Here is a 13,756-nt window from a genome sequence, read left to right as displayed (position 1 = left end):
TGCACTTTAAATTCAGTATGTGTATGTATGTTCATTCATGGATATAATTATTTTGCATGCACACATTTAATTTAAATGAGATATGCTGCACACGTGTATCTATCAAAATGAGGGTTAAAACATTGTATTTATGTTTATTAATAGTCTATGTGATCAATGTGCTTTATTACAATATTCAAATTTAAATATTGTATTATTGTGTTTATTAATAGTCTATGGGTTGCGTGAATGAATGTCAAAACTGTCATGTAGTGCAACAATCACTATGAATAATGTGAAAATATACATAGATTAAGGAGAGCAAAAAAACACATATAATTTAACATGGTTCGACAGAATGCCTACATCTACAGGAGCAAGCGACAACTGAAATTTACTGTCTATCAAAATGAGGGCTACAACATTGTATTTATGCTAATCCTATACTTACAAAGGGATTAAGAAAAATTTCAAATACTCCTGTATCAATTTTCAAAGGATTTGTCTCCATATCCCCAACTTATTGATCTTTCCAATTCAAATTTAACAAGGCTGAACAAAAACGTCGACAGTTTCCTTCCTAATTAGCTTTTTCCTGAAATCATCGATGTAACCGTCGATGTATGATGCAAATCGTTGATAGTTTTCTTCCTATTTTGGTTTCTAAAAGAAACCGTCGATGTACTAAGCAAACCATTGATGGTTATTCTTCAAACCAACTTCCTTTTTTTCCCTGAGCTTGCTTTCTCTACACATATGTTCCACTCAACGTGAGCCATATACTACAACAATCTCCACCTTGGCGAATATTCACCCCTTAGGAGAAAATAAAATGTTTACCTGGAGCTCCATCTAGGATAGTAGGTTAAGACGCCTCCCATTTAGCATTTGGAGACATTAATCAAGTTCAAGCAGTGCTTGAACTTGTCTGTGGCAACAGACTTTGTCAACGTATCCATCGCATTCTCGGAAGTGTGAACTTAGACTTTGTCAACATATCAATCGCATTCTCGGAAGTGTGAACTTTCTCAAGCAGTAGTTTAACAGAAGAAACCAATTCCCTGATCCTGTGGAGCCTCACATTTATGTGTTTGGTCCTTGTATGATACACCTGGTTCTTTGCCAAATAAATGACACTCTAACTATCACAATGAAACTAAACTCCACCTTATTGAATACCCAACTCCTTTACCAATTATGTAAGCCACAAAACTTCCTTGGCAACCTCAATCACTACCATATATTCTGACTCAATAGTAGATAGTGCAACTAGAGATTGAACCATGGACCTCTAACAAATAGCTCCCCTCCCCACATGAGTGAATACATACCCTGTGATAGACCTCTTGTCATCCAAGTCTCCTGTATAATATGCATCCACGTATACCACAACTAAAGGATCACCCTATTGTCTGCTAAACATGATGTCATATTCTGTAGTACCCCTCAAGTATCTGAAAATCCATTTGATTATATCCCAATGGTGTCATTCTGGATTTAACAAAAACTTGCTCACCACACCAACAACTTGTACTAGATCCGGTCTTGTACAAACCATAACATACATCAAGCACCCTACTGCACTAGCATATGGAACCTTTGACATGACTTGAACTTCATCATCTGTCTTTATGCACTGGGTGGTAGACAATTTAAAATGATTCGTTAACGTGGTACTCACTAGTTTTACATTATCCATGCTAAACCTCTCCAAGTCCCTCTCAACATAGCTATGTTGAGTTAACCACAATCTCCTGGAAGCTCTGTCTCTGCAAATCCCCATCCTAAGAATCTTCATGGCCGCACCTAACCACAATCTCCTGGAAGCTCTGTCTCTGCAAATCCCCATCCCAAGAATCTTCATGGCCGCACCCAAATCTTTTATGTCAAATTCTTTGCTTAACAGAGTTTTCAACTTATTGACCACACTCATACTCTTCGCAACAATCAACATATCATCCACATAAAGCAATAGAAAAAATAAATGAACATTCATCAAGGCTCTTCACATAGACACAACAATTATACTCACATTTCTTGTAGCAAATCCTGATCATGTAGGAGTTAAATCGCTTTTACCACTACCTCGGAGATTGATTCAGTCCATAAAGTGATTTTCTTAATTTACAAACTAAGTGTTCCTGTCCATGCTGACTGAACCCTTCTGGTTGTACCATGTAAATCAGCTCCTCCAAATCACCATGAAGAAACACTATCTTTACATTCATATGCTCCAAATGCATATCAAAATGCACTACCAATTCCAATACTACCCTGCTAGAAGTGTGTCTGACCACAGGGGAGAAGATCTCATCATAGTCAACCCCTTTCCTTTTTGAGTAACCCTTTGCTACTAGGCAAGCCTTGAATTTTTCTCCTTCTTTTTCTAATACTGCTTCTTTCTTCCTATACACTTATTTGCATCCTATCGCTCTCTTTCCCCTTGGAAGTTCCGCCAATTCCTATGTCTGGTTCTTATGCAGAGACCCCATCTCCTCCACCATAGCACTCATTCATCTACTTTTCTCTTGGCTGTGCACTGCCTCTTGAAAAGTAGTAGGATCCCTCTACTAGTAATGAGTGCATAAGAAACTAGATCATCAAAGTCATACTTTGTGGGTGGCCTTATAGTGCGTTTGTGCCTGTCTATAACTATATTGTGATGCTACTAATCTCTTGAGCTATAACTCGTTGCATTATGAACATTGTCTTCTCTGCCACGAATCTCTAGCTCCACCTGCACTACATGCTCATTGTTGCTGCAATTTTTTAGTACCTATTTCTCTTCTTCATGAGTATGTTGCAAAATGACTTTCTCATAAAAAATCACATCTCTACTGATCACCACCTTGTTTGCTTTTGGTCCCTAAAACTTGAAACCTTTCACCCCTTTTTGATACCCCAAAAAGATACACTGTCTATACTTTGCATCAAGTTTCGATCTCTCCTTGCTTGAAACATGCACATAGGTTGGACATCCAAACACTCTCAAACTAGAGTAGTATACCGCGTTGCGTGTCCACACATCCTCTACTACTTTCCCATCTAGTGTTGCCCTTGGTGAACTGTTAATCAAGAAACACACATATTCACTGCTTCTACCCAGAGGTTCTTTGCAAGCCCTACATTCAACCTGAGACACTAAACTCTTTTAGCTATTGTTCTGTTCAACCTTTCTATCAAACCATTTTATTGTGGTGTCTTGTGTATTGTGAAATTTCTCTTAATACCATGTTGCTCAAACAACTCCATAAACCTTGAATCTGCGTACTCAAAACCATTATCTAACCTGAGGCATTTGATCTTCCTCCCTGTCTGGTTTTCCACTTCAGTTTTCCATAACTTGAACTTAGCAAACGTTTCTGACTTGTGCCGCATGAAGTACACCAAGACCTTTCAAGAATAATCATCGATAAAACTCATGAAATATGTATGTCCTCTCCATGATGCTACCCTAACTAGCCCTCAAACATTTGTATGAACATATTCAAGAATTCCCTTCGTCTTATGTGTGGTTGTCTTAAACTGCACCCTATTTTGTTTCCCAAGAATACAATACCTGTAGAAATTCAACTTGCATGTTTTGACACCCTTCAAAATCTTTCTTTTATGAAACTCTGTCATCCTATGCTCACCCATAGGACCTAATTGCATATGGCCACAAAACTGTAGTATTTGACTCACACTTTGCAACTGCAGCTCCACCTATAACTATGGTACCTAGTAGTGTACAAATATTTCCTGCTAATTTTTGCCTCTTTATTATTGTTAAGATACATTCACTCACCTTCATTACTCCACTTGCAAACTTGTGATCAAACCCATTACAATCTAAAGTACCCAATGAAATCAGATTTTTCTTGAATCCGATATATGCCTATCATCACACGACATTCTAACAACACTATCAAACATTTTAATTATGATATTCCCTATTCCGACAACTTTGCATGATGCATCGTTACCCATCAGAACAAAACCAGAATTTACTAACTTGTAGGTGTCAAACTAATTTTTATTGGGTGTCATGTGATAAGAGCACGTTAAATCCAGGATCCAAGAATCCCTAAGATAATCTGAACTAGATGAAACTAAAAACATACTCTCGTCACCGCTCTTTGAGTCTCCTTCTTTCTCTATATTCATAGATTTTGATGAACCCTCTTTATTCTTTGCATTTCCCTTCTTTTTCTCTAGATAATCTTGTTTTATGTGCCCCTTTCCCCCGCACTAAAAACACCGTATATCCTTCCTTCACCTTGTGAATTCTCATCACTAGCTTTCTTTCTCTGATGAAAACCTAATAGAGCACTTGTGATCTCCTCCAATTCGAGAGTTTCTTTTCCCCATATTAAAGTTGTAACCAAATTTTCGTACGTAGGAGACGTAGGTAGGGAGTTTAGTAGCATCAACGCGTTGTCTTCATCTTCGAACTTCACATCAACTAGCTTCAAATGACAGATGATCTAATAGAACGCGTTGATGTGCTAGTTTAGATCTAAACTTTCTGACATCCCGAGACCATACATTTTCTACTTAAGATAAAGCTTGTTCATCAACAAATTAGACATATACCGACTTTCTAGTTTCAGTCAAATTGCTGCCGGTGATTCCTCATCCATGACGTGATACATCACGTCATCAACCAGACAAAGTCTAATAATTGTCGCAGCCTTCGCTCCTAGTTCCTTCCAATCAATGTCGTCCATACCTTCTGGTTGCCTTCCGTATAACGCCTTCACCATGCCCTGTTGCACTAACAAATCCTTGACCCTCCTCTGCCATAGTTCGAAATTTCCCGATCCATCGAACTTGACAATGTCGTACTTTGTAGAAGAAATCTCAGTCATCGTAACCTATGACTCTAATACCAATTATTGCGCGAATGAATGCGAAAATGATCATGCAGTGCATCAATCACTATGGATAATATGGAAACATACACAGATTAAGGAAAGCAATAAAACACACACAGTTTAACGTGGTTCAGCATAATGCCTATGTCCGCGGGAGCAAGCAGCCATAGAAATTCACTATCTATCAAAACCATGGTTACAACATTATATTTATACTAACCCTACACATATAGAGGGATTAGAAAATTTTTAAAATGCCCCTGTATCAATTTTCGGAGGATTTGCCTTCGTATCTCTAACCTATTGATCTTCCCAATTCAAATTTCAAAAATAACGCCGAACAAAACCATTAACGTTTTCATCAAACCATTGACAATTTCTTTCCTAATTAGCTTCTGCCTGAAACTCATCAATGTATGATGCAAATCGTCGACCTTTTTTTTTTTTTTTTAACCTATTTTAACTTCCAGAAGAAATCGTCGACGTAGACGTCAACGTACTATGCAAATCGCCGACGATTATTCTTTAGATCAACTTCCTTATTTTTCCACAGTCTACTTTATCTACATATGTGTTCCACTCAATATAAGTTACATACTACAACAATACACTTATCTACCAATTCCTATTATTCTTTAAAATTGAAAGCCAAATCAAAGCGTAAGCCAATTTCATTGAAATGGCAGCCTTTATTGAAGCTTGAAAGCAGAAAACTTAAGTGGATCAAAATTTAAAATCTTGGCCATAATATTTCTTAAGAAATGGGTAAACCAAAAACACACGTCTCTTGCTTTTCATTTTCATTTCCATTTTCACCTATCCCATCCATGCCTCGCATGAACTGTACCTGTGCATGCCCCAAAGGATGGGGACAGCTTGACCAAGCCAATCCTTACAAATTTGGGCGCATTCTCTGAAGCCATTTGTACCTAGGACATGACCCCCACCCGACTGCCCATTCTTTTTCTCCTAATCAATTAAAGCCTTCGACGACCATTCCTTGTACAAGCCCATCCTTTATTTTGGGTTGTTGTAGTGTCACCACTTGTGCGTAGGTAGCCCGCCATTCGCCTATTATGGCGCATTTAATTCGTGATGTCCTTTCACATTCATAATATTTTATTATCAGTCCCTTTCTCTGAAGAAAAACAAAATTGTTTTTTTCATTTTTGGCTTTTCATATAAAATAAATTTATAAACGTTCATGTTTCCACAAATTAGGGAATCGAATACAGTAAACACCTTCACTAGTTTCAAATATAAATCAATGTGCATAAATGAATTGAATAAATAGAGCCCTAATTTAAAGGCAAGTCATATGGTCTTCCTTCTCTAGAATTCTGACTCATTGTTGTAGTAAATAATTATTTTTTCTTTTGTAGTAATTTTAAAAATGGCCTTTTCATTTTTTACAAGTGGAAGATTAAAAGAAAATTTTTCATAAAATTGTAAAATTATATTAAATTTTATTCAAATTCATTTAAATTCAAATCCAAGATCTTCAATTTATGCACCCAAACATGGATTTTAAGATATTTACATAAATTTAAATAAAATATAATGTAAAAACATGTTAAATTTTGTTCAAATTTATAAAAAATTAAATTCAAGGCACAAAATTCAAACTCCCATACTTCACATGCCGCAGAGAAATAGTTTGCCACCATAATATAATGCTTCACTATCACCGACAAATAAACACTTACAATAGAACATTTCACAATGGGGATCTCTCGCTCTAGGGTATTTATTAATTAATCCCCAACAATTTGCTTATTTTCACCAGGCACTCCACAAATTAAAGCCCATCCCAATCAAAATAACTCAACAATTAAAGAAGATAGCTGCAGCGCATGCAGAACCCATTAATGGTAATGGTTGACTACCCCATTTTTAAAAAGCAAAAAATATAGAGAAGAATATTTGTGGTAAATGTAAAATAATATGGTTGAAGCTTAGGCATCTGATCATGAATAGGAATGTAAAGTGTTCATCTGAGGTTGGAGCAGACTTGGCCATGGAGGGGTGCGTTCCTGAATGCGGCGGGCGGCGGAGGAGAAAGAGGAGGAGCTGGGTTGGCAGCAGCGGCAGAGTCGGGGATCTTAAAGGCGAAGTCATCAAAGCACTCGTCCATTGTGCGAAAGGGGTCATCAGGGTAGAGAGAGGTCACCTCCACCTCGCTCTCCCCATCTATTGTAAAATTAATTTGGCACCCTCTTATGAATATTTCGTGCGTGAATGATGCCACTATGCTCTCCGGGATCCGATTCTCTGCATATGTACATAAAACATATATATATATATATATATATATAGAGAGAGAGAGAGAGAGAGAGAGAGAGAGAGAGAGAGAGAGAGAGACACATTCATTTTAAAAGAGATAAAAAAAAAAAAGTGAAAATTTTAGAGAGAATTTTTTGAATATTATACTGTATACTTGAATTTATGACAATTATCAAATTTCATTGAAATAATTCGTAGAATGAAAAAATTAAGTGGAGGGGTTTTTCTGTCAATAAAATCTAACTTTAGGGCATTTTTTATGGTTAATAAAAATTCAAGGAATAATAAAAGCTTAGAGATAAATAAATAAATAAGAAGGGACAACAAAAAAAATGGATAAAGTTTAGAAAGATTTTTATGAATATGATATATTACCCTTCAAGTTTCTAGCAACTACCAAAATTTTCTATCGAAATAATTTGTATCACAAGAAAGGTTGTTTTGGCAATTAAATCTAATCTTAGGGTTTATTTGGTAATTGTTAGACACTCAAGGGTTGGATATTGAGTAGTTGTCAAAAACTTGAGAGATGGGTGTCATATTCAAAAATTTTAAGAAGTGTAAAATATTTAAAACACTCAAAAGCGTAATCTTTAAATTTTATTCAAAAAAAAAGAAATTTGTTACGTATTTCCAGTTTTGTATATTGGTCTCTACGTCGATCCCATGCAGATGGGATCCTCATTAGAGTGCATGGTTCATTGTTGCATTTATCAAGCTTAAGGGACAAGATACAACAAAAATAACGAATGTCACGACCCTTGATGTCGCAAGCCGACATGTCGTCATTGTTATTGTTTATTTATATGTAAGAAAATTATTTAATATTACGATGTAGAAATAATAATTGATTAAACCTTTAGCTATAGCTAGCAAGTCATCTTCCTCGATGGTGACTCTGGGGAGGGTTCGCCTTATTTTCTTTTCCCATAAAGACGCAAGCTCGTTCATGTTAAGAAAGTTGGACGATGGCCGAAAATGAACAATTTTATTCCGTGTTCGAACGTCATCTACCACTTTCATTGTGAATTTTCCAATATCAGTCCCCGCAACAAAGTATGCTGCATGTCATAGGTCAATTATGTCATGATACAGTGTCATGTTGACACTTGAATTCAACAAGCAATAAATGTACTTACCCTTCTTTGAGAGCATACGAACTTTAGGTGTAAGATTTGTGCAAATTTGGATAAAACGTTTATAGAATTTCTTTCAAATTTAAATACAAACCTTAAAATTCATGCTCTCAAACACTGGGTGTAAATTTTTTTTCTTGAATGACGATTAGGATCCCACATGAAGGGACCATATATCCATCCTCCTAAATATTCCTCATTACACTCCCAATTAATATGAGGCCCAAGGCACATACAAGCACACAAAATACTACTGAATTAGGACAAGCATACATATGGGGAGATAGACATAGTTGTGATTTGAATTTCTATGCAGATGTTTCATCTAAATCTGCTATAAGAGTTCTTTTTATGTTGAGGCAGGTTTATTTAACTTTATTTCAGAACTTGTGTCCTTTCTTAATATCATAATTTATTATTTTATTTATTGATTATTTTAAAATATTATTCAATTCACATATAAAAATCTGCACACTATCCAATAGCTTAATTTTCAGGAACTATTTTTGTTTTCCCAACCCTTATTGCCTTAGTTGTTTCACATAAGACAGATTGTAAAATATACAATATTACACTAATTTTATTATGTCATAATGCTATTTTTTTCACAAAACTTATACTCTTAGTTTGTATAGTAATACATATATATATATATATATATATATATATTGTCATTCACTAATGTCGCACTTACTTACTAAACTTCATAATTTTTCTTACATACTACTTCAAATAGTTGTACCATATATAAACTCACTGTTTTATGGGTATTGTATAGTATAATTATTTAAAATAACGAGTAAAAAAAAGTGTAATATTTGATTGGTAGGTGTACCAATTAGAAATATTCCTCCCTCACACGAAAATTAATGATCGCTGGTGAATTTATTCTCTTGCGAAAAAGACCTGAGCATTGTGTATTATATGTTGGAGGAGCGCACAACACCCACCTTGTCCTCCCCAAATGAAGGGTAGGAATTCAAAAGTCGGCATGTGTACGTATCCTAGAGAAAGATATAATATTTTAATTTCCTGGAATGTCTTTTCCTTGGGATGGGTGCGCGCATATGATTTATTATTAGGGTGAAGGTCAGCAGAAAGTCCAAGTAACTTGCCTATCGTGTTCGTACAATAATAGGTGGCTGTCATAATTGAAAGGGGCTGCTCAGTCTCACTACCATTTCTCAGGCTCATGGCTAGCATTAGAAACTCCAAATAACTTGTCAATTGTGTATGCACAGTACAATAATATCAATTGTGTATTGTACAGTACAATAATATCAATTGAAATGGGCTCAATCTCACTATCTTTTGTCAAAAAGAGAGGAGGATGTGAAAGCCAATCCATGTGGAATCACTGAAATTATTTTGTCCTCTGCTCCCCATTCCATAATTAAATACCCAAAAAAAAATATCTAAAGAAATCTTGAATTGTTAAGAATGAAAGGCTCAATATTTAACTTTTAAACATTGAAATTGAGGGTATATGTTAGGTTTGAATTTTAAACTAGTGTTTAGAGCATATTTTTGAGGCTTTAATTTTAAATTTATGAAAATTTTAATGAAAATTAGGAGAGATTTTTTTCACTTTTGTTGTACAATTCAGACTCCATAGACTTTTAAATAATTATTATAATAATAAAAATAATAAGCAGAAGAAGAAGAAGTACCTTTGATGCAGCCATCACCATAAATCTGGAAGCAATCGAGGGGAGGGAGGAGGTGGGAGGGGTGGGTGTTGTCGAAGTAGGGCCAGGAAGCAATGGAGTTGCAGCACACATAGGTGTAGGGCACCCCACACTCCTCTATGCATCGTCGGACCCGGCGCTTCTCCTTGTACATGGTCAGCCCTGGCTCCACTGGGTCTGCTCTGTCCACATCGTGCCCAAACTCCGATGGTACAAATCTCTGCTCCATTATTTATTCTATTTTCATATATATACTACTCATACTTTTCAACACACACACACACACACACACACACGCACGCACACTATTTTGAATACCGTGGCGCAGCGCCAAATCGGGAATGAAAGTGCTTGTCCATTGACGCACCATTGGTAATTCACGAACGTAATGCCTCAAGAGGAAATCGAACCTGTAACCTTGGAATCACCAAAGTTACAAGTGATTCTTACCAATTGAACTGACTCGACTAGACCTTTTTTATTTTTTGATAACAGAAAGAATTGATCGACCTACTATATATGTGCTTAACCATAGGATTTTAGTTTTCCCACTATTAACCAATCTCAAAATGTCCAAAAATCCAAAATGTCTGAATTAAAGACTCGTCTGAGAATTGGGAAGGAAGTGATTAAACATGTCATCAAATACAAGTACAGGGTACGTACCTTGATGGTACCAACAGCTCGAATGGCATGCACAAGGGGAAGCTGGTCCAGTATGTTTTCACCACCCACAGCTGCGATCACGGTATCTATCTCATTCTCTTTTAGCACCTTCTCCATGAATTCTTGGTCTTTTATCGATCCCTAAGCCAAATTCTCCATCACTTAATCATTAATAATTAAATTTCTTCACCTCTTAAAAAATAATTAAATTTCTTCCTTTAACAACATATGAGTATGTGTGTGTGTGTGTGTGTGAGAGAGAGAGAGAGAGAGAGAGAGAGAGAATTATATATAAGGATACTTACATGGATGATGATGGCGCCTTTGTGTTGGAGAGCTTTGATCGTGTTGGACTTGGAGGTGTGGCGATCGACGGCGGAGGGTGGGCGGAGGATGAGAAAGGTGGGTTGTGCGGCATTGAGACTGGCCTCCGCCACGAACTGCCCGATGAAACCGGTGGCTCCGGCGATCAGGACCCGTCCCTTCCCCGCAGCAGACGATCCATTACTGCAAGGCGATGACGACAGTACAGTCATGCTTCTTTACTTTTTCACAGTACGCACGTACCAGCCAAGACGCTCGATCGATTGCCTTTTCTTTATTGTCCTATTCTTCCTAATTGCTAGCTTCTTAATTTTCTTCTATTCAAGCCTTCAAGGGTTTGGGGGGTAACTGTAGGGTTGGCTCCCTACTTACTTTGGGAAAATGAACCGTTTTGAATTCGTAGAGAGAGAGAGAGAGAGAGAGAGAGAGACGATCGAGCTAGGAAGGCAGCTGTGAGGGTTGAAATATGCATATGACTAATGTATATATAAAAGATTAAGAGGGAGTGGAGAAAGGGATATGATGATGTTATAATTTCATCTAACTTTCCACTCCGAAAGCTCATACAATTAATTGGCCGTTCGTTTCCCCCTTTGACTAACAGCTGAAATAAGGCAGCCCCGTTCTCTCTCCATTAAACAGCCGCGCGCCGCCCTCTCCAAGCCCCTTATTATTATTATTATTATAAAAATGTAAAAAATAAATAAATAAATAGAGACGATACAGAAATTGACGTGGTTCGACTATGTCTATGTCTACTCCACGGACGGATGGAATCAAAATTTTACTATCACTGGAGAAATTATAATATGATATGAAACCAGTCTTATACAAAATATTTCTATCTTCTTTTTATCTCTCCTCATCTTTTTATATACCATACTTACTTCAAGCATACAAGTGAGTATTCAAGCATGCAATAATATATGTCACAAATGTGAGGGGTAGGGTGCCCTTTTATAGGGCTATATAGATAACAATACATTTATTGGGGTGAAAACCAAAGTGGTGGAAGATGGGGTGACATCCACTTTTCCCATAATCTTATTTTTCATAACACCCCCCCTTAGATGTCACTCATATATCAACTACTTTTGTTAAGATCTTTAATGTATTTCATTCCGATGAGATGAACCAATTTTTGAATGTTGTAGTAGGCAAAGTTTTAGTGAACAAATCTACTAGATTATCACTTTATCGGATCTATTGAACATCTATACCACCATTCTTTTGGAGTTCATGTGTATAGAAGAATTATGGAGAGATATGTTTTGTTCTATCACCCTTTATATATCCTCCTTTTAGTTGAATTATACATGCAGCGTTGTCTTCATATAAAATTGTTGGAATATTCTTGATTGATTGAAGACTACAATTTGTTTGGATATGAGAAATCATTAATCTCAGCCACATGCATTCTCTACTAGCTTCATAGATAGCTAGTGTAAGAACCTGACCCGGGAATTTTGAATTTAATAAATAAGAAAAGGGGAAGAAAATTTAAAAGGGAAAATCAGTAAGGCTTGTCGACGAGGCTCCTTCTCTCGTTGACAAAGTCTCTTCTACAGCTCAGCGACGAAATTCAGAGGTCCATCGACGAGTGAATAACGAGAGATTTTGGGAAATCTGAAATCTCAGGCTCATCGATGAGGACACGCCATCGTCGATGAGCTACCTTGTCACGCCCCGAACCGGAAAATGGGACCCGAGGGTGAGAATGTAATCTAACATGTCCCTGTATCTGATAAAACATCCAAAGATACAGTACAATGGATGAGAGTCCGACCCCGTGGGGTTCCCAGGCACCCTAAACACATCCAATCACAACATATACGCAGCGGAAAAACCATATATACATATGCAGTACCATACCAGAGTCTATACAAGAGCAGAACATGGCTCTATCAAAATGTACAAACTGGGTGCCCAAATACAACTCAAAATGGCAACCCAACCAAAAATACAGTCCTAACACTTACCCAAGTGCTAAACGCAGTACACCGGCCACTACGCTCGATACACTAGGACACTAGTTCTGGTTACTCGAAAGACTTGTAAAAATGTATGTACAGCAGGAGTGAGACACCTCTCAGTAAGGAAGAACACAGGTTATATTGGTGTGTGGCATTTAAGTGTTATCATGATACAACATACACGCTGTTGAATGCAATCCAGTACTAGTTCACACAGTGCATACACGCACACACGCACACATATTATCAACAACCCGGTGTCGTCACACCCTTCGGCCCGAAGCCAGTCCGCGACATCCGGCTTTGGACCGGCCAGCCCTCGAAGCACGGCACCACCAGCACATGGCTAGTCCCCGACTCCCATGGCATCGTACCAGCGCTAGCTGGTGGATCCACACCCTTCGGCCTGATCTTTCAGTATAGGCTCACGCCCTCGGATATAGAGTCGGACACTCTTGCCTACGTGGCAGGCGATAAATACACACCCTCGAATATAGAGCCAGACACTCTCAGTACCTGGAACAATTTCAGAACCTAGTTCCTACTAACATTTCAACATATCACACACACATGCATGTTCATATAACCAAACAAACCACACCCATTTGGTAATCTAAATCATGGTTTTTCAAATAAATACAGTTTAAACAAGTCAAAGCACGGTCATCCTAATCACGCAGTATAAATCAACATATACATAGGTTTTCATCAAAACCCGGGATTCAGCCCGTCGCCCCCTTTTCCCAAAACTGTAATAATAAAAAATCCATAGTTTTCCTCGTTAGATCCCCTCAAATAAGTAATCAAAACACACACAGGACCGTGCACCATAGTTCCATCGAGTTCGATTT

General features: G+C 37.3%; 1 protein-coding gene across 1 annotated transcript; it reads right to left on the bottom strand.

Annotated features, from left to right (window-relative positions):
• Positions 1–6,491: 6,491 nt before the first annotated feature.
• LOC131153426 (leucoanthocyanidin reductase-like) lies at positions 6,492–11,421 on the bottom strand. Its single transcript, XM_058105717.1, has 5 exons — positions 10,914–11,421; positions 10,609–10,749; positions 9,925–10,162; positions 7,976–8,179; positions 6,492–7,106 (listed from the first exon to the last, which is right to left on the bottom strand). The coding sequence occupies exons 1-5, from the start codon at positions 11,142–11,144 to the stop codon at positions 6,826–6,828; spliced, it is 1,095 nt and encodes a 364-aa protein (XP_057961700.1). The 5' UTR covers positions 11,145–11,421; the 3' UTR covers positions 6,492–6,825.
• Between the last annotated feature and the right edge of the window lie 2,335 nt (positions 11,422–13,756).

Source organism: Malania oleifera, chromosome 4, assembly GCF_029873635.1.
Source record: "Malania oleifera isolate guangnan ecotype guangnan chromosome 4, ASM2987363v1, whole genome shotgun sequence".
Lineage (NCBI taxonomy): Eukaryota > Viridiplantae > Streptophyta > Magnoliopsida > Santalales > Ximeniaceae > Malania > Malania oleifera.
Note: the sequence above shows the minus strand (reverse complement) of the source record. Positions and strands in the feature narration are given on the sequence as shown.